Genomic DNA, 22,379 nt, shown 5'->3' with positions numbered 1-22,379 from the left:
CTCAGGCCGCGCTCCGCTGTGGCTGCTCGGGCGGGAGGCGCTGTTGGCGCCGCGCTGTGGCCGTGAGGTGGAGCGCTTCACGGGACCGCAGGTGCGCCCTCACGGCCTTCCTTAGCACCTCCCCACCGTTCTGAGGGGTCAGGAGCTGTTCCCTCGCCTTCTCTCGGCTGCGATCTTCCACACACAGTTGCCCTGTTTTCCTTCAGTTTTATCTGAGGTAAAACCCAGCTCCAGAGCAGCTGTGTGTATGTCAACTCCGTCAGGTCAGCAGCGTCCTGATTCACTGCTTCCAGTGTGGTTTTAGGTTGTCTTTTTTTTGGTTTGGTTGCTTGTTTTTTAGGGGGGGAGGAGGGATTGCTTGTTTTTTTCTAACATAACTTCAGTGACATAACACTTAGAGGGCACGATTCAGGTGCTAACTCCAGTATATGACAGCAAACCCAATGGCCACGAGTCCCTGCAGCCCCTCACAGCTTTGTGTAGCTTTCAGTACTAACGAGGAAGGCCCTCCTTCCCTGGGTGCCATTGCCCAGGCTGGTATGAAAACAAGAAATACTGCTCACCAATTCTGTGATTGCCTGTTTTGAATGAAGCCATTCTCTGACTGAAGGCCGTCTTAGCATGAGCTGTGTTGGTTTTAAGATGGTGTGTTACAATCACTGCATCTACAGGTGTAATTCCTCCTGCACAGTCAAGATCTACTGATAAAGAAGGCACTTGGGTTTGTTTTATGCAATTCCTGATTAGCAGATCTCTGTCTCCGGGCACTTCTCTCTTTTTGCTCTCCCCTGAGGGAACAAACCATCTACCAGCACTCTGCCCTATTAGTTTTTTATGATCATTGGGAAGAACACAACAAGTGGCTCCCACAAGAGAGTTGTCCTCCACCATCGAGCAAAGCCCAGGAGCACTGCAATGTGCTTTACATTGAGTGATCTTTATCACAGAAGTCCCCAGTTTGACCATTTGAAAGACTTTTAAAGTTCAATGAAAGCAGAGGACCCAGCCTCTCTTTTCTGTGTTCACAATCTGATAAGATGATTTTTCTCTTCATTTGTTTGAAATGGCACTTTGTCTTAAAGGCAATCATAGGTTTTTGAATTATCAGATGAAGTTTCATGTCACTTTCCATGATTGCAAGAAGAAACTTAAGATGCTTTAAGGATAAGAAACAAGGAAACACCATTTTCTCAAAAACTGTCTCAAAACACCAATCTTGGGATTTTTCTACAATTTGAGATAAAGGTTTTTAGTGTTTCACAGTAAGTAATGCAAAGCAAAAAAATTAGAACAGCAAAACTGTCAGAACTAGCAAAAACTGTTGAAATAGTTCCTCAAAAAGCTTATCCAGTCTATCATATTTATTGATCTAAACAATATCATACATTCACTGCAGGGGAGTTGGACCAGATGGCCCTTAGAGGTCCTTTCCAACTCTAAGGATTCGAGGATCCTATGATTTACACGATATGCTTTTCAGATATCTAATGACTTCATAACATTTGGACAACAAAACTGCTTTCTATTTATTGATAACTTCACCACTTTGGTAAGGCCATTTCCAAAAAGGGGTTTTTTTTTTGATTTGGAGGCGAGTAGGAGAAACATTGAAACAGCTGCTTTTGGTATGTAGCACTGGTGGCTCCCCTTGGATACAAAGTAGATTTTCAGCCTGCTTTTTTCCTCTGTGGAGCACTTCGAGATCTATGCTGTAGTAAAGGGCTGTATTTTCTTTGAACAATGAAATTTTACATGTACATTTTGTCATAAACATTCTATTTCCTTTGTATTGCACCTGGACTGTGCTGCAGTACGTAGATTTATACAGTAGGCACATAACAGAAAACCAGGTAGCAACTGTAACTATGTTATTCACACTCTCGAAATTTGTTAGCATTGGTCTTTCTTACCAACAATGCATTTTGAGGAGCAAGTTCAGGGAAAGGAAGAAATTCCTGTCTCTGCTCAGTGTATAGTCCTGAAATAGTTATTGCTATTTGAATTGTGCAAAGCATTACGGAATGATAACAGTTTACACTGACTGCTCTCTCCACCCATTTGTGGGGGAAATAGCAAGAAGGAATAGTAGGATCTTGTCCTTTGTCTGAACTTCTGGCTATTTTGGTTCTTCTTTTCAATGCTTTTTTAGAAAAATTCCAAAAATTATGGAGTTGCAGCAGGCCTGGTCTGTGTTACAGCAATCAGCACACACATGCTCTGCATTCTAACTCTCTAAAATATCCAGTCACATGTAATTCAAGATAATATTGTGGCCTGAGCCCCATACTGCCTCCCCCAAACCGCCTCATGCTCTTGCCCACAAAATGTAGTCAATTTCTATTTTAAGGCAAAGCTTAGGTTGTGAGATATAGCTTCATTAGAACCACTATATGTCAAATCACCTTCCACTCCAAAGAACAAGTGTGTTCTCTTTTTACAACTGTGTCAGAGTGTAACTAAGATACCCACGACTAAGATACCCACTGAGACAAAAATGCTGCTTTGCATACCTTATTTGAGTATGAGAATAGGAAAACAACATAGCTTAATGTGATTTTGAATCAGTAGAGATTGCAGTATTGCGTAAGAAAATACTGCCTTTCACATAAGCAAGGATACAGCACTGACCTGTCACCTGATGAGTGGTGGATTTAAGCAGGGAGTGCACAAGTCTCCTGCAGCACTAGGAGGGGTCCTTGTATACTTGGTGAGGGTGTCTCTCTCTGCTGAACTCCTGGCACTTTAATTTTCTTGCCAGCCAGTAGGGGACAAACTTCACCAAAGAATTCCTCAGCACTTGGATCCCAGATAGATTCCAGCCTAAACATAAACTCACAACGTGTAAGGGATATTTTCACCCTTGTTTAGTCTTAATATTCTGGTTCTTAAAAGAAAATAAAGTATAACACATTTATTTTAAAAAAGTGTGTTGTGCTCCCTGCTTCTGTTCACCATATATGTATATTACCTATCTAATCTTGTCAGAAGACAATTGACTGATTAGTGGTTTATCTGATATCACATCCTTCCAAAGTTCTGTAAATACCTACCTTTAAAGAATGCAATTCATTCCCGTAAGATCCAGGTTCCATTTCAGTGAAATCAGCGGTAGAACATGAATGACAGAAGGCATCAGTCTCTATTCTTTGCCAGTCTGCCAGATCTGCAGAAACTCTGTGCTGCTACAATAACACTGAGCCCCCAGTTACCAGAAAGTGAGATGAGGAGCACTCAGATAAAAGTCTGCAGGTAATTAATTATCTGAGTTATTTTCAGAAGCTACTGGTGTTTGCTATTCAGCAATGTTATTAGTGCAACTAGAATTAGCTGTAATAAGATCAGCACAATTCTTATTAGCAGTAAACACTATTACATTTTTTCAAAGTAATTTATGTTTCTGATGGGTGATGTGCTGGCTTTGGAGAAAAATATACTACTGTGTTTTTAAATGCCATCAGTTAAAACTTACAGAACAACTTACTTGAAACTGATGAATGTGTGAAGTTACTCTGTAAACATACAAACTTGGAATGCTTTAGGTACATCTTTTGAGATACTGTAATGCTTTTTGTAGGTTGAGACAATGAACAGGATACTCAGAAAGAACGTGCACATTCCTTGCATTCAGAAAGTGTTATTCCATTCCCTGTAAAGGGAAGAAATGAGAAATTCTACCAGATAGAATACTTTGAGGCAGATCTGTTAATTTCCCTAAGGCCTGTAATCTGTGCCTTAGACCTCTGTGGGTGGGTGGGTTGGTTAAGAATAAGTAAATTGGGTTTGTTTGACACATTACACTGAGCCACTGGAAACTGATTTAAAAAAAAAAAAATCAGAATCGATGTATTATCTTTTTAATAGTAAGACAAAATAAAGACAAAATAAGACAAAAAAAGTGGGAGTTTATTTTTAAAGTTTTCCTATTTTTTTAAATCTACAGACAGCTAATATTCCTGTATCAGGACGTCCTTTCTGCACCTGTTATTGGAACATTAAATCAAATTTCAGTTGTCATGGCGGTCAGTAGTCACTAATAAATAAGGATATGTAGTTACATGTAACCACACATCTTCACAAAGGACTCTGAGCACCAAGAATAAGTTACGTAATTTCAATCACACTTGTACTACGCATTAGTAATGTTGATGAGTGCTTAGGTCTTTCTCTTTTGACAAAATTATCTTCTCAGGGAATGAACCTCTTGTGGAACAGAACTGACTTGGTAAGATGCCACAAAGAACAGCAGAGCCAGGTTCTGCCACTTTGTTTTGGGCAGTCTCTTGCTCACTTGGCAATGCATCTTCACCAAGAAATGAGATTGCTGTATGGCAAACACCTACATATAGTTTTGCTGTCACTCCCCTTGAAAGTATAGGATGTGCTATTTTCTTTAAGTACTCCTCAGTATGCTTTTTCTAAGGCAGCAATACCAATAGTCAAGATGTAAGGTTTGATAAAATTCTCTTCAATTTCAGACACTTGAATTTTCTTTTTTAGATACCATTCTACAAATCAGGATTATGTGAAGCATATGTAGAAAGACAAGGAGCTACTGTAAGTGCTGGAAGACATCTCACTTCTTCAGACAGTTACATCTGTCTGTGACTGCTGTTGACAAAGACAAGTATTTTTCACAGGGCAAGCAATTTGCTCTACAGAAGAGAAAGTTCAAAGTTTTAAGCCCATTCTGTTGTCAAAATGTATCTCGTTAATCTGAGTATAATAAGTATACTCAATCAGCCAAAAACCTTAAGAACCTCCCTAAGCAATTTCACTAGATTCCTCTGCTGCAGTGGGGTCCTAATCCTGCTCAAAAGCCTTAACATTTAACCTTAAGGCAAAGTCAGACAGAAGAGTCCTTCTGGTGGTATGAAGCTACCCACATGTCCTGTAGGTTCTGTTGATGAGGTGTTAGAGAGCTGAATATTTCCCCACTCACATTTCGTTCTCCCAAGCCCACATAGGATTGGGTGTCTCAGAAGCAAAAGGGAAGCATAGAAAGGAGACAGAACCCAGAAGCATAACAGCAGTTCCTGTTTCAGGCCATTCTGCATATGCTTCACTATCTTTTAGTATGCACCATTTGTGGGTTTTATAGATGTGTGGAGGTACTGAAATTGCTAACTCACAAAAATTAATTACAGTCAAAGCTCTGGCACAGCCAGTTGTAGGTATTGCTTTCATGCAGCTATACAGTAGAGTCAAACAAACAAGTAGTATTGTACATGAGCAAAGCTCCGTGCATGTTGCTTCAGCAATTGCAAGAGGTCTGGAATTTCACACAAACTTAATATACCTAAGTTTTGGAAGCTGTGGCTTTTGTACAAAGATATGTAATAGATAGCTCCATTGGGGGGAAAAAACCTTAGTGAATAGAGTTATAATCCCTGTGAAAACATTAAATGAATTGTGGAGTACCATACTCCAACAAACCACCAAATCTAGATGTTTACATCAAATACTGTGCTAACTTGTAGCTATGTAGATGAAAAGAGGTGTAACTTACACTCAGATTTGACTTAAAAGTAACAGTATCTTTGCTAAGATTCTGATATAAATCTCTACAAAAGATACATTAAGTATTTTTTTTTTCCTCTTTTCTCATTGATGGTTTTTAGCTGGCAGCACCACAAAAAGTTAATCCAGCCATCCTCCAAAACTGTCTCTCCTACACACTTACAGCCAGACTTACACCTAGGTGGAACAAGGCTGGTCATCTCCTGGTGCAAGGTATTCCACACACTCAGATTAAGAATCAAGCATTTGGTTTTTTTTATTATTGCAGTTACTTTCCTTACTTTAACTACTATATTATTTCCATATATCTTCTCTTTAGTTATATTTTCATTACTTATTTACTCCTTTACTTAAGTTTTAAACCTAAAAAAAAAAAAATCAACATCTTATTTATCTTTTCCTCTTTATAATAGACTAAGTTATTTTAACTGAACATAACAGAGATAATTCATCATTTCCAAATCAGATATTATCACATAGCTGTTCTGCTCACAAAGAAATGAGATCACACAGGCTCTCAGCTATACTAAGCAAAGCATTTGCACTGCTCACAGGTTCTCAGCTATACTAAGCAAAGCATTATGCAGGTTGGCCAACAGACACATACAAGAGAAAAAAAAAGTCAAACTCACCCAGGCAGGGAAAAGACTCTCCAACTATACAGCACTCCTTCCCAGAAAGCAGCCTAAACCCAAAAGATACTCTACCTTCTATGGCTGGCCCTTATATGAGCCCAGCATAGCTCCATCCTGGGTCCACCCCTTCTGATCACGTGGGGAGCACAGATGCAAACAATTTGTGCTCCCTGGATCAGCCATACCCCTTCACCAGGTGCTCAATCACCAATTCAGGCTGTGACCTAACAGTCCCCCTACAACAGTAAATGTCTTCTAAGAACATCATCTGTTTTTCAGATTTGTGCTTTCATCAATGGAACTGCTAGGCTTGACTATGTTTTTCTAGTACAGAAGCATTTTTCTATCATCTACCTCTATATGGGAACTGCTGAATCATGGCCTGAACCTCTGATTGATCACCTGAGGCGAGCAATGAGTCAGCTATGGGAGCACAGGTGAAGGCAATTCAGCTGTGCTGCCAGAAGAGGTGGAGCCTGGCTCACCTCTCCTAAACCCATATAGGAGCTGACTGCCAGTGAGGGAGGACCCCCTTTGAGAGGTTCCTGTTTTGGAGTTTCATAGTGAGCCCAGGATATGGGTATGCATCCTCTCTATTCTGTTTTGGTTTGATAACTGCATACCTAAACTCTTTGGTATATTTCATGACTGTTACATCTGTGTGTTTGCTGATAATGCAATCTCCTACTCATTTTTGTTCTTCTAGATAGAAGTTCTGTTGCCTGATATCTCTATATTATGCATAAGATTTCAAATTACTGAATTATGAAAAAATAGGTGTTTTAGGTGCTATGGTGTTTTCCTACTAAGTAAAGCTGTTGTGTAGATCATTCAAAATATACAGTGAGGAAAGGGCTATGTACTTTTATCTTATTTCTAGCCACAGTATTAACAGTATCTTTCTTTTCAGTGTCTTCAAAGCATGCAGGTCTGTGAATCAGCTTATTCAGTAATAACAAGTAGAAGGCTAGGTAGTAGCTCATATAAAGTGCAGCTTCAGTGAAACTTTAGCAAATAATGGCATGCTCCTGGTGTATGCAGCTTGCTTAATCATGTGTGCATTGCTAAGTCTGGCAAAGTTCATGGTAGGTGTTAAAATATATAGTAGTACTATATAGCTTTGATTTTGAATTTAAGAAATTCATGGACCTTTTAGTCAATAATATTTCCATGTGTAAGTTCCTTCTCAGAAGAAAAAGAAATCTGTGAATTTTTATCCATTAATATACTTTTGTCTAGCTTGCTTTTTGTTTAAGATGCTAATGGCTTAGAAAATAATATTTATTTATTTTGCATTATTAAGGAAGAGATTTTTTGTCTCAAACAGGAAGGCAAAATGCAGTTGGTAAGTACAACTTTCTGTTAGGAGTAACCTTGTGTAAGTGAATAAGGTGTAATTATGTGAACTTAAGGTTGAAATGATGCCTCTATCTTATTACATCATAATATTTTTTTCATTCTGAAGTAATCTCAGACAAAACAGCCTTGATGGCAGACTGTTTTTTTCTATGTAATTGTTGTCAATTTGTCTGAACCCTTGTAAGATTACACACAGATAAGTAGTTTTTTTCTACTATTAATCTATAGCTATAGGTTAAAACCTATCATTAAAATATTATGGTTATTACAATTTAAATGCACTGGCCTAAAATTACAGCGTGGAAGCCTAATCATAATAATAGATAGGAAAAGGAACAAAACTGACTGTTCTCAGTTTGCAAAATTAAAGCATGCTGCTTAACTATTGCAGGAAATACAAAACTAAATTTATTTTTAAAACTCTGGTATAAAAATGAAAGATTACATTTTGGGGTATTGAATCCAATTTACAACAGATGAATATTTTGGCATCCAATTTGTAGCAAGAATATATATTTGGAAGTGTAATACATTCAGTCTCTGCACCACAGGTGGGTGAATGTTCCAGAGAAAAGCCAGTAAGTGCTTGCCCTGGTCAAACGTATAGTTTCAAGCTCACAGTTGCATGGATGGCCCTGAGTTCACAGGGAGATGTGTAGATTGCAGTTAGTTGTTGGGTTTGTTTTCATTCTTAAAATGCAATTTTTATTTCCATGCTGAGATCTGTTTTTTAAACTCAGTGCTTTAACCGGTAATGGCTGTAAATAATCATTTGGTTCAGCAGCTTAACAGTTGAGTTGTGGTTTGGAACAGGACTTTGGACTTCAGTTTTATTTTAGTTCTAGACATCAATGTATCAGAGAAGCAGCTTTGCATCAGTGTGGAGGCTTGCTCAGTCCGGTTACCACCCCCTGAGGTATTACACAGTTCTATTTTCTATGGCTGTATTTATCTTGCTACTCTTTATCTTCATTTCTGCTAGGTGACTTACAATTAGCATGATGGGGACAGAATGGCTTATTTCTGATGTATTCAGAAGTAATCACATTGACTAACTATACAGTCATTAAGTGTGTAACACCCGTGTTTTTTATATTGAAGCATTCCAGCAAGCATTCCAAGTATCTTTGTCATACAGATTCTAGACTACTTTCTAAATTTCCTTCTAACAGTCTTTTCTAAAAGCAAGTCACAATCTCACTGTAATAAATAACCAGTTTTGAGTAACATATTAGAAGTGAAGCTGCAGATAATATGTCAGCTCTGTGTATAAGGTAAATGGATGTGTTTTTTCTGGAATTTGTTGTGTTTTCTATGCAGCTTCCAAAACGCAGGAGCAGCCTGTTGTGCATCTTTGTAAATGGCTTAAGAAGTAATGGCTGAGGCTAAAAATTGGCCATGTCAGTACATCCACACACACAGAGGCATATTTGGTAGATTTTCTGATTATTTTCCAAAATAAGTATTTTGGATCCAAAGTATTCTTTTAAAGAACAGAAAAAATAAGATTTCTTTTGTGACCTAATTGGACAGCATGAATATTAAAGCTGTCCTTATGTCATTTTGGAATTGGATTAATGGAAGGGATCGTGGTGTGGCTTCATTGTCTGTTTGACTATTTGAATACTTTTCTAAAACAGAAATTAACTGATTTTCTTATCAATTAAGAAATGCAAACCATGCTAGAGCATAGAATGAGAAAATGTTTTTTAAATCTGTGTTAGGTTGGCCCCAACAACCAAATTTTTCCTTTGTGAGAATGTGTTCTAATTCTGTTGCTGGGATCTTGGCACTTCATAGAATTGTAAAATGGCCTGGTTTGAGAAGGACCACAATGCTCATCTAGTTTCAACTCCCCGCTATGTGCAGGGTCACCAACCAACAGACCAGGCTGCCCAGAGCCACATCCAGCCTGGCCTTGAATGCCTCCAGGGATGGGGCATCCACAACCTCAAATCACTTGATCATGCAGAGTGGCTTCTGAAGTTCCTAGGCAGTCACACATGTTTTTTAAAATTAAACTCAGAAACTCTGCATGAAAGTGAGACAGTTCTTAGTTTGTTTTGTATTCTTATTAACACATTTAATATTTAAATTTCACTGATTTCACTTATTTCATAAAGAATCTGTGAGAGATGAATGAATAATGTATAAACTTCATTATATTGTGATATACAATTAGTGTTTATATTTAAATTTTGTACTACTATAGAGATATTTGCAAATAACTTTTTTCTATTTTAAGCTGGAAGATTTTGATATTTCAGCTAATGCCATAAAGCTGTTTGAAAGCAATGAAAACACAGTAATTGATGGTCATTCCATATTAACTAACTGGTGCTATGTTTTGCCAAGGTAGGCATTTGTTTAAATTACAGCAGAAACAAATATTTCTTGGAACATTTGCCATTCAAATTGTAAATTCAGTGCTAGTGATAAGAACACATGTTTTACATTCACGAAATTTTCCTTCTAGGTCTCAGTATTATGGAAAATGCGAAAGAAAAAGAAGTGAATCACAAATTATGTGTTTAAACATAGTTTCAATTTTAGTACTATTTGCTACTGTTGTAATGTTACTTTTCTTTGAATATAATAGTAGAAGGAAGTGTATATTTAAAGATAAAAATATTTTCATCTTTGCGACAGACTGTCTCAGTCCTCACCTATGGCTTTCATCAAAAGTGTTAGAAGTCATGATACATTTTAATTTGCTCTATACTCAGTGGTAGTGGGTATTACAGATGGGAGCAATCGGGCTCGTAGGTTCCAAGCTCTTGTCTATATTTCAGGAAATGTTGCTTTTGCTCTGTTATCTTATGAACTGAAGATATTAGTTCTTAAAACTGGAGAATAATAATGCTTTAAATGCCAAATAATCATGGAATCATAGAATCATCAAAGTTGGAGAAGACCTACAAGGTCATCCAGTCCAACCATCTTCCTGTCACCAGTAGTTCCCACTTAACCCGTGTCCCTCAGCACAAAGTCCAAACACTCCTTGAATACCTCTAGGGTTGGTGACTCCTCCTCCCTGGGCCCATTTCAGTGCCTGATTCTTTTTTTTTTTTTTCCTCAAAGTCCAATGTATTTTCAAATGAGCTTTATGACATCCTTTATAAGCCTTTTTCCCACCTGTGCACAGCATGAAAATGGGTCAGATCATAAACATCAGCCATAGAATTCCTCCAGGATCTCCTTTCCACTCATATGAAGAATTTCAGATGCACTGGAAGAATCTGGTAAAAAGCACTGGTTTTGTATTTTCCCTCTCCTCCTTATGTTTAATATGAACTTAAATTTGTAATGCACATGTGGGGTTTTTTGTTTGTTTTTTAGTATGGATATATTCTTCCAGAGAATACTGAGGGGAGAGAAATATACTTGAGTGTTTACTTCAAGCCAATAGGGGAAAGGTTATTTACGTATCCTTTGAGAATATTTTTGTTCCACGTTCTCTATCACTCTGCTAGCTGAGACCTAAATTTTCATTTTTGAATGCTCCACATTTTCTTCTACAATTTCCAGAAATCAGTGGAATTGTATTGTTAGTCAAACTGAAACAAAAAATTACATCTGTCTGTGCTAGAATTTTATGCTAGAAATTATATGCTAGAATAATAGGAAGTCAAATAGGTCAGGTTGCTTCTCAGCTTCTGTAAATATGATATTGCCAATCTAAATGGTGCCTTAAAAGGAACAGTTAAATTAACACTATTTCTGTAAAACTGTGGTGAGCAAATATTTATTGTAAAGAGATTTTCTTGCTAGGAAAGACTAGATTAAAGGTTATATACCATTATTGCAGTAGGGTAGAATGTTTGAAGTCCTGTAAGTTTGTAAGGTTCGGTCACTTAAAGTAGATGCTTTTCTTCAACTTTCTGGAGAAAAAAAAAATCTTTAGACATACTTCATATTTTTTTTCTAAAGGAAAGTGATTCATAATTGTGAAAATACAAAGAAGCTTGTTATGTATCCCATAACAGTATTCAGGTACCCTCTAAGATGCATTCGGAGTCAGCCAGTGCAGTATTTCCCTAGAACAGATTCAGAAAGTGTATTGAATTCTTTTATTTCTGATGCAAAGGCTAAGTTTTCACATCTGTGTGGATTTCCAGTAAGGATGTCAAGCAAAGCACTTTATGCTACACAGGAACTCTCCCGGACCCCAGTGTGTGTAAGGTTTTTGTCATTTTTTTCTTAATAAAAATACTAATATCATGTATTCTGTTTCTGATTTGAAGTAAGCTTTGTGATATTCAGAACTCAGTGACAGCATGAATGTGTGCTTTCAACAATGATCAAGTTCTTATTAATAAATGCGTAATGTGTCATTATTTTACATTGTTATATTGTTTTTCAGTTGAAAAATACATTAGAAAGGAAATTAGCATTAGAATTAGTGTTATAGTATTAATTTGTTGCCATCAGTATTTGCTGTTCTATCATCCTTATTTTACAGTCAAGTTTCGGGACTTTTCCATGCTCCTTCCAGAATAATAAGTTTTAAAGATATTCTGCAAATTATTTTTTAAAAAACTAAGGAAAAAATTAAGTTGTATAAACCTGGGCATTTAAAAGCACTCCAGCTGTTAGATTTAATCTGGCTGGTGATGGAGAGGAGGCACAACACCCTTAATTGGAGTTTTAACAAAGACAGACTCAAATTTCTCAGGCAGCAGTATGTGAAAGAAGTGAAGTAATTAATTCTCAACAAAGAATGCTGACAGAAATTGCAGAGATTTTAAAATACTATAATCCTCTTTCAGAACACAGTTCCTATTTAGGTCTCTTCAATGATCAAAGCTAGGATGGTTTCTCCTTGTCATCTGCAGTTTTTATAGGCATCCAGACATCTTTTGTTCAAAATACAGATGCCTTTATTAGTCCTAAGAGCCTATCAGACAAACTCCCTGCAGACCCTTTGAAAGGGTGTTGTCCAGTTGAGAATCACTAAACCAAAATAATAACAGATATTTTACATGGTCTGGTAATGGCAGGACAAGGAAGAATGTTTTAAACTACAAGATGAGAGATTTATATTTGCTGTTAGGGGAAAATTTTTCACTCAGGCTCTGGCACAGCTGCCCAGAGAAGCTGTGGTGCCCCATCCCTGGAGGTGCTCAAGGCCAGGTTGGATGGGGCCCGGGGCAGCTCTGCCCATGGCATGGGGTGGGGCTGGGTGGGCTTTGAGGTCCTTTCCAACCCATACTGTTCTATGATTCTGAGTCAATGATAATATCTGTAATTTAAGACTTTCCTTCTGAGAAATAAACTATGCTGCAATATTGTATAAACAACAGAAAAACTAGGAAAGGAAAAAATAGATCTTCAGTTACGGTTACAAGAAAATATTATTCAAAAATACAGGCAGTTATAATTCAAAACAGGATTTTGTATGGTTATATATTGTTGAGTGTATCATATATATTGTATAGAGATGCATTAGGTGATCAGATTTTTAAACCCAGTTAATTGAGTTTAGCAGCTCTCCCTGTATTGCAGGAAATACAGTCTGAGTCTATGAAATTGGCTGGAGAGATGGTTTGTGTAGTATCCCTGACCCAGACACCTCCAAGGAAACAGGCTTTGGCTAGCATTTGTTCCTCACGCAGTAAGGAGAACAGCCACTGGATGGAGCATTTGATCAAAGAGCCAAAACCGCACACTTTTTCAAGTAGCAAGAAAAGTGCAGAAGAGATCAGCGTTGAAGCAACTGAGAAATTAATCAGTAAGCAAATACCTGGAATATCAGAGCTACCACTTTGGAAGTCCTTAGGAGTGCCTGGAAGCTCCGCCTTTAAACACCCTCCAAAAAAGATTAGTAAGATTATACCAATTTTCAAAGGAAGGTTAACACAGATGAATGGAAACACCACAAATCAAACTGATGGGAAGGAAAGAAAAAATGTTGAAAGACAATCACCGGTAAAATGTGTTAAATCTTCTATGTTGACTGTTTGCAAGTCCAGCTTAGCTGGGGTTTATAAACCTGCTACTCACAGCAACTCACTTCAGATAATTACTGAGAAAGCTTGTATAAAACAAGATGTATCTGTATTTCAGTGGAGAACAGAGTCTAGTGGACAAGTGATTAATTCTGACTCTTCCAGTAACTCAGCTGCAGGTTGGAGTTCATGTGAAGTAAGTCACAATAAGGCAAACTCTCCTTCACTGCATGAGAATGTTAGGTCAGCGCTTCAGAAATCTGATATCAGTCCAAAACTAAATACATTTGCATCTTCCTCTTCCAATTCAAGAGTGGGAAAAAATTTTGCAAGTCAAAATACCATACAAGTTCTCAGGAAACAATACCAGTCAAAGAAAGTACATTTGCAGAATTGTAAATTAGAGAATGAAATGAGAAATTCCGGTTTATTACAGCAACAAACAAAGAAATCAAATGAAGGACGAGGGTTAAATATTCATGAATCCATCTTAAATGATACAGTGTGCATTGCCAAAAATGATGAAAGCAAAGCATCCTACCGTTCTAAGAACTGTATTGCTAAGACAACCTGTCTTCCTTCCAACTCTGTCTGTGAACAGGTACAGTAAAGAACAGTCACTATCACTGGTTCTCACAAAATCAGCATATTCTGAAACAACACTGAGCGATAAAGAGGGTGACTTTCATTATGTTCTGCCATCATTCTCAATATAATTGTCTAAAATTATCTAAAATTTCTACCACATGTATTAATGTTTTGAACCAGTGTTGTTCTGGAAGGGAAGATGATTTACTTTGACCTCTGAGACAGTTTTTTTTTTTATTTCAGGCTTTTAAGGTGAAATAACTAGTTTCAATTTCTTTAAAACTGTCTATCTAACTTTCTATCAGTCTATCAAGATTTGTTTAAGGGTGATTTTTTCAGTGTTCAGTCACTGTAAAACCATATAAATGAGCAGTCTCTGGGACAAATCTCAAACCTCATTGTTTGTGTGGTGCTGACTGCAGAGTATATAAAGCAGTGCTCTGTTAGACGACATGAAAGGTTTTGCAAATATGAGTTTAATCTAAATTTTGTTAAAAGTACAAATCACAACACAAAGGATTCCTCCTTGGTATAAGGAAAATAATCTCCAGAGTGAGAGTAGTTAAGCACTGGAATAAGTTGCATGAAGAAATAGAACTATTATCTGTTCAGTTTGTGAAAACATGACAGGGTGAGGCCCAAAGTAATGTGATCTAACTTTGAAGTTATCACTGCTTTAAGTAAAAGTTGCAACTAGATGACCTCAAGGCATTCTCTGCAATCTGAATTTTCTGTGATTCTTATTGTATTTTGATAATACAAATAGCTAAGCTGATTTCAGTACAATTTTTATGGGAATGATGTCCTGCAGGTAGGACACATGGATGAAATGTGTTGTGCTTCTGTTTTCACCTATAAAATGTGATGTGATGTGTTATGTCCTGGCATTTTTACCGTTCCATGTGCACAGTTTTTTAGACTTGTTAGTTCCTAAGTGCCAAACCACTGGGAACTAAGGGGCATAAGATTTTTTTGCCATCTAACAGACACGTTTTAGCTTCTAGAGTGACAAGACATGAAGCAATTTCTAAACAGGGTAAGTCAGGATATCAAGATGAAACCTGGTTTGAGGAGTAGTGAGATTGTAATTCATGCTGCTAGTGGTAGACATTACAAATACTTGTTGGTGAGATCTGATTGACAAAATACTGTTGGTGTTTTTTTTTTCTTTTTTCCAATGAATGTATAAACTTCCATACTTTAAGATGTCAGATATTTGTTCCCTGTAGACATGTGATGAAGCAGTGACCTCAAATCTGATTCATTCAACGAAGGAGAGCAACAGGGAAGCATCTGTAAAGAAAGGCTCTGCCAGAAAAAGACAGGTAAAAGACCTACACGCATACACCCTTAGTCCAATCTACAAGAACTCAAATTAAGAAATAAAAAGGAAAATATAAGCTTTATCATTTTATCATGTTCCATTTAAAACAGAGAAAAAAAGAAATATTACTGAGCCCACTCTCGGCAAAAATGATCATTTATGCTGGTATTACTTCAAATGTGCATTTAACACTCTTGTCTCCTGTGGAAGTTAGTACTAGAATGAAAGCTTTAATGATGTTACATAATGTAAATATGTTTCTGAAGTAGAATTGTACAGACAAAAGTTCTATCTGTCTGGCTTTACTATGGGTATTCTTGTTGGCTGTGTAAATGTTACGTGCATGTTACATGCTTGAATTCAGCATTACTTAGGTAGAAATGAACTCCTAAAGGCTATTTATGAATCAGTGTGGAATTTTAAAAGGTATATTTTCTCAATTATTTAATGTATTTCAGATGTTTTATTACGAGGAAGGACAGCAGCAATTAAATGGGTTCCTAATACCAATTGTGTTTTTTGACCTTTTCCTCTAAATTCTGTTCTAATGACAATAGTGTGTAATTTAAAATCCTCTTAATTTTTTCATTACTCTTAATTATTACTTGTATTTACCTCTAGGCTACACTTCTGCTTCTCAATGTCAGTCCTTCAAAACTCAGTTATATCTTCCATTTCTTTCTCTTTACAGTCACATTCTTAATGCTTTTACTGTCTAGAAATTAGGCTAATCAGTAAGGAGCGGGTCTAAAGCCTCTAAAGCTCAGTACAATTGTATTTTCTTACACAGAGATGTAAGTATTATCTGTGCTAACAGCCAACAGAACATACTGTGCAATTGCTCTATAAAATAAGTCAGGAGGCACATATGTTGCACACACTTATCTCTGTTTCCATCCAGGTTCCCTTGCCTTTTATGTTTTATCTCGAGCAATCAATGACCATTTGAGGTCTCATTACCCATGCAGTACGAAGGGTCTTTGCACTTTGTATGTCGACCTGAGAGCCCTGCAAGCTGCTTTAGGGAGGTGGCAGCAAGTCCTTGCTGGCTGCCTGCCATGCCCACACTGCAGCAACACTACTGCTGGCACCGGTGAATTGGGTGCACAGATGAAGGGGAGCCTCGGCTGGAGGCTTGAGAACACCCGGAAGAAATTTTTTAGTTGAGCTGTTAGCTTATATTACTGCTTAGTTGTTTTCCTGATTTTTTGCTTGCTTGTTTTGTTAACAGAAAGAAGAAGGCTCCTCGAAATTAAAGAAAGTCAAAAGAAGTAAGCCTTTTATTTAGGATATAATGAAGTACTGAAGAGAATTCTGGGTATGTTCATTATGAAGTTAAACGATTTTTCTCATTTTTCAAATAATATTGCATGTCTATAATAACCTTTGTATTTTATGGATTATGGTATCAACTGTCTCCAAAGGAATCACTTTTACTAAACAACTGGTTTCTAGAACAAAATACAGAGGTAGCAGAAGCCAAGGTGAACTGGAACAAGAAGCCAAAGTCCTTGGTTTCTTTGGACACCAGCAAATAAAGCATTGCTTTATTTTTTTTTTCCTTTTGTTACAGACAAAAGCATATTCTAGTACTGAGAACTTGGCTTTAATTTGTATCTTTGCTCTTTTTTTAGACTAAACCTTTTTTTTTTTTTCTGCTGCTGAGTTTCATTTGAACCTCAGCTGAAGTTAAAACTATAAACCATTACAGTGGGACTACAGTGGTTATTTAATACCACTACATGAAATAGGGTAGCTAAATGCTTTTGTGGTGCTGAGATCCAAGGACAAAATGGCCTGTCATACAAAATGAAAAAAATTAGTTTTATGGCCAGATATTTGAACCCACAGCATGGATTGTTAATGCTGTCTTGCAGAATAGAATAAACTTTTCCTAAGAATATTAAGGGTGCGTATAATGTATGAAAACCACTAGTTTTATTGCTCTAGTAGCATACTGCACATTATTAGGAGAAAAATATGCAGGCAGAAGCAAGCCTTTCCAGTTCACTGTTTTAGAGATATGTAGAAGTAGATTTGTTCAGAGAAAGCCATTGGTGTGTGAACAATGATCACGTAGACACAACAGTACAAAAATATAAGCACAAATCAAATAGAAAATATACAAATTAAAAAAAAAAAAAGCAAAATACAAACTGTGTGTCTTTTAATCTGGCTTTTGGCTTCAACAATAATGCTAACAAGTAGCCAAATATGCATGTTGTCTCCGAGGTATACTTTATGTCCTTCTATTCTTAGTGTTGATAAATTCTCTCAGGTGAATGTTACTATCAATTGTCTCTCTTCCTGAAGGAAGTCTGTTGTTCCCATAGAAGATTTTCATATGGAGCCTTTAGATTCTGCTATTCAGCAAATCTATTTCTGTATCTAGCGTTTCATCTGCCCTGCTTTAGTTTCAATGCCAGACAGTTGAGGCATAACGTTTCTACAGATGTGATCTGTTTCAGCATATTGAGCATAGACATCTGACTTGTTGAGAATTGACAGGGATCATGTTCCTGAGAATGGCCAGAACTTTAACTTTTTAATGTACATAAAATTACAACTTTCTTATTTATAGAAATTAGAAATATATTAGAAATATATAGAAATAGAAATATAGAAATTTATAGATTAGACACCAAATGGCCAAGTTGATTATTGTAAGTAAAGCATAAATGCTGGAGAACAAATTGTCATTCATGAAGTGTTTATCATAGAGTCGTTTGAGTTGGTATGGACCTTTCTCCAAGTCTCATGCAATGAACCAGGACACCTACAGCTACATCATGTTGCTCAGAATCCATCCAGCCTGACCTTGAGTGTCTCCAGGCATAGGGCATCCACCACCTCACTGGGCAACACGTGTCAATGCTTCACTACCCTCATGGTAGAACAACTTTTTTCCTTATATCCAGTCTAAATCCTCTATCTTTTAGCTTGAAACCATTCCTCTTTGTTTGATCACATATTTAATATATGATCTCTAAGAATACCATTGGTATGGGTTCATCATCGGCACTGGAGACTTAAAAACAAAACTAGAGCTAAAATAACTTCTGCTGTTGGATCAGTGCCTACGATTTCATTTCTGAAAAATTTTGCTTTGATTTTTTTCTTTATGATGTATTACTGTACTTGCATTCAGAATACATGTTTTTTCTTCAACACTGGAGAATTATTTTAAGTTTTCAAATTTACTGTGCAGCAACAGCTGTAGGTGAGAAGGTCCTAGAGTGGAATTCAGTTATGTAGTTGACAAGAATGACTTGGATCTTGTAATTCATGACAGTAAAAACATCTATTTATTTTTTTTTTTTTTACAATTAGCTTCTGAAAAGGGTTGGTTTGTTACTAATGTGCCACATTCACAGCCTGTAAACTGCTTGAGGAATTCAGAGTGATTCTGATTTTCTTCCCAATTTTACTGGACCAAAAAAAGGGGATATGTTGATAAAGCATATAAAATGTCATTGAAAGAAGCACGTAATATTTTAAGATCCTTAATATTTAATTCTAACACTAAACCATTCTCGTTCATTCTGTTTGTATCTGTGTGTAGACAATTCCCCCCTCTCTGGGGAAGGACATACTCAAAATAGCAGAGCTGAATTTCCCAAGCCACTCATCTACAGAACTCTTCCTGTAGCTCTACTCTTGTGTTGTTGTAGGATACTGACCTTTGGATATGGTTGCCAAATTCCATTTAGCAAATGAGAACCTAAAACTCATCTGAGAGAGTAATAATACTAATATTTTACACAAAATTAATTTCTACCATTGATGTAAGGATACTGTACACACAATGAACGTGGGGGATCCACACAACTGGAATTAAGTAAAAATTCTCAGCAGTTTTGTATATGAGAGCTGGATCACTATTATATTGTTTCTTCTAAAATGTGGATTGTCCCAAGCCAACATTTAGGAATTTCTCTTGTAATCGAAACGATATATTATGAAACTCAAACAAAGCCATCTTTCATGTGCTTTCTTGATGTAAAATATAAAGTTGAAGTAATAACTTTTTGTTATGTAAACATAGCATGATCTGTTTATTGAAGGAACACATAACATAAATTTGAAAACATTTACATGGAAATGGTGAAAATATTTGTATTTTCATTGAAAAAAAGATTCTGAATATTTTTTAATCACTTTAAACACTCAAAGATAAAGCAATTTATTTTATAATGCAGGAAAGCTTATTTCCAAATCAGATCGGAAATAACCTTTGGTCTGTATGCCTTAGTAAGTTGTTAGAGCCCTGCTCCAAAAAGTAGATGTTATCACACTACTGCTATTATCCTGTCTATTTTTCATTGCTGCAGGCTTGTTCCAAATTGTGGTTAATCCAATTTACTGCATGGTCAACTATTTTAAAATGCTGGAGAATGGTTTCTTCAGATTCTGTCTGTTACAATTCTGTAGAACTAAGACTTCATCTCAGCTAGTTAAAAAGCTGTGAACGTACTTCTGCAATGGAAATTGCTGTCTCCAGAACCACAAAAACAATATTTTGAGGGACTTAAATTTAAATACTCAAAATGTTAGAGGAAAGATAAGGTTGAGTATGTATGAACAACAGCTTTTTCATTTGTTCTGTGTAAAGATTTAAAAAAAAAAAAAAAAAAAAAAAGGAAAAAAAGAACTTGGAATGTTCTAGATATAAACTCTGTAAGGAAAACACAAATACAGAGATACACCAACTTTTGTTGCATATTAGCTGTACTGTTCTGAGTTGCCTTTAGATTTCTTTTGTGATCTCAGCTTTTTCTGTTTTCCTCATTCAGGCTTCCAAGAGGCCATTAACGTACTTGAGGATCTCTGAGCTTTGTGGCCTTTACTCTGTTTATGTCATGTCACTGCTACCTGTTCTGGATGAAAAATTGAAGGTTAAATACATATAGTCAAGTGAATCCATATGTCACCACCTCCCCCAGACAGTTCAGGTTAATAATCCTCAAATGGTTGTGGAAATTCAGTTAATTGTTTGGAATTCTTTAACCACATTATGTCTATTCAAGCACTTGCTCACACACCTGATTGCTGTTCCAAGTTATTTTGAAGTTTCAAGTTTGTATTTTTATGTCATAATCATATTTAATGACCCAATTATCTGCATCTCTTTGTTTCAACAGTAAAACATTCCTAAATAACTTCTTCTTGTCAAATAGTTCAAAAATAACTGTAGTTTTTATTAGTCAGGGAATGATCTCAAGGCTGGATTTGATTACATCTTCTTTAGCTCCTGTTATATCTTTTAGTGAATTTCCATTCCCACAGATAAAACCACTGGATATAAAGGATTTTTAAAGTCCCGTTCACAGTGCCACTCTTGAGCAATTCATGCAAAATATGTTGCTGGCATTTAAGTAATTTTATCAAAATAAATGTAGTTACAAATTTACATATGAATTATTTTGGTTCCATTATTGTTGTTTGTAAGTGAATATTATTGTGTTACGTGGAAATTAAGAGGCAAACACCAATTTCTAAACTCAAACAATATAAAATTGTAGTATAAGGTTTGTTTTGGTAATACATTGCCAAAACCTTTTTTTTTTTCCTAAGGGAATTGGTACAGTAAGACTTCACATGCTTTATGAGAACTTTGGATATTGCCATGGTTGTGTTTTTATTTGCCTCATGTTTCATGTTAGGATTTTTCTCTCCTGCAATAACAAGTTTATTTCGTAACATTTTGTTATTTATTTGAAATGGAAAATGTTAGCATAGTTCTAATTTAATGGTGCCAGCATTTAAAAGAAAGTGAGCACTTCAGTGACTTCAAATTTATTGCATACAATATAAAAAAAAACTGCATCACACAAATAACACGAAAAAGAGTAATATACTCATCAAGAAATCAAACCATATTTATGTCATTTGAAAACTGGTATACCAAAGCCACTTTTCAACTGCTGTGGATTAGTTATTCTTTCATAGGTTTGTTTAGATGTAATCTGTCTTTTTCTTTCTCACAATATGGAAAAGCTTGTGGAAAAGTTGCCTTTCTGCTATGCTATGTAAGCTTGTGCTTCATCTGGTCTGTCTGTCATAGTAGCTATTTAAGTGCTGCCTGTTTCCAGCATTTGCCTGGTATCTCCTTATTAACGGAAGTCATTCTGCATCACTCTCATGTTTTAAAATTTTGCATCACTTTGTGTTATCAATTATAATACTCCAAAGAGAGAAAATACAATTATTGTATATTCCATTTGTTCCACTTCAAATAAACTACTGAATAATTCATTTGTGCTAAATGGCCAAATCCTTTCTAGCCTGTGATGTGGGTGGGAATTACTCTAACCCTCCCAGCCCTTGTAAATATGCAGCAACGTGTTTGGTACAGAGTGAAAACGCACTGGGTGCAGGAGTGGTGGTGGAAATGCTGCTGTTAGGGAGGCGGGGTTAGTGCTGGGGCTGCCTTTGCAGGGGTTTATTGATGCTGAAGGGATCTTCACTGCTGCCTTTTGCTGTATGTGGAGCAGCATGAAAAGCTTCTCTCAGTTCCTCCTGTAATGAATTCTCACTAGCTGGGCAGTGCCCTCACTGCCCGGGGTCACCTGGGGCCTCCGTCTGTAATGTCTGCAGGTTGGACTTCTCAGAGGGAAGGAACAGACAGACTCACTCACCTGCCCCAAAATATTCTGATGTGCATCAGTAACAGGTGGAATTGTAAAAAGTTAAAGAAATCCTTGGGAGTCAGAAAATGGTCAAAGGTCAAAAGGTAGAAAATATTACCCACCCTTTGATGGCTGCTGGTTTATCATTTTGTATGGCTCTTTCATCAGTTTTTCTATGTCTAAGTCAATTCAGACTTCCATGTGGCAAAGCTTTCTCTGTCTTCAGTACTGGAGGATTCAGAGGACTACAGCTGAACTATTTGTGATGAGTTTACGTTATTTAGCAAATATATACTTCCAGAGAGCAATCTGGTGTATTATGCATATTTTCATAAGTTGACAGTGTTCTTTTCTTCCACAGATGTAACAGATGTAAGCC

At 36.6% G+C, this 22,379-nt stretch overlaps 1 protein-coding gene across 4 annotated transcripts; it reads left to right on the top strand.

Moving 5' to 3' along the window:
* The first annotated feature begins 243 nt into the window (after positions 1 to 243).
* Positions 244 to 21,626, top strand: CUNH18orf63 (chromosome unknown C18orf63 homolog). 4 transcript variants are annotated; one of them, XM_052704196.1, is made up of 14 exons: positions 244 to 3,249; positions 3,941 to 4,019; positions 4,498 to 4,554; positions 5,619 to 5,730; positions 7,456 to 7,497; positions 8,351 to 8,427; positions 9,757 to 9,866; positions 10,657 to 10,753; positions 10,851 to 10,936; positions 11,505 to 11,688; positions 13,017 to 14,060; positions 15,277 to 15,372; positions 16,603 to 16,689; positions 20,165 to 20,286. In XM_052704196.1, exons 1-13 carry the CDS (start codon positions 3,116 to 3,118, stop codon positions 16,657 to 16,659), a joined length of 2,175 nt encoding a protein of 724 aa, XP_052560156.1. In that variant the 5' UTR covers positions 244 to 3,115; the 3' UTR covers positions 16,660 to 16,689; positions 20,165 to 20,286. The 4 variants fall into 4 exon arrangements, with proteins under 4 accessions (XP_052560156.1, XP_052560155.1, XP_052560153.1 ...); XM_052704195.1 differs by lacking the exons at positions 244 to 3,249; positions 3,941 to 4,019; positions 4,498 to 4,554; positions 5,619 to 5,730 and adding an exon at positions 6,641 to 6,732; XM_052704193.1 differs by lacking the exons at positions 244 to 3,249; positions 3,941 to 4,019; positions 4,498 to 4,554; positions 5,619 to 5,730; positions 16,603 to 16,689 and adding an exon at positions 6,641 to 6,732 and having other exon boundaries at positions 20,165 to 21,626.
* Positions 21,627 to 22,379: the final 753 nt, after the last annotated feature.

This window comes from Tympanuchus pallidicinctus, unplaced genomic scaffold, assembly GCF_026119805.1.
Source record: "Tympanuchus pallidicinctus isolate F22 unplaced genomic scaffold, pur_lepc_1.0 scaffold5, whole genome shotgun sequence".
Lineage (NCBI taxonomy): Eukaryota > Metazoa > Chordata > Aves > Galliformes > Phasianidae > Tympanuchus > Tympanuchus pallidicinctus.
Note: the sequence above shows the minus strand (reverse complement) of the source record. Positions and strands in the feature narration are given on the sequence as shown.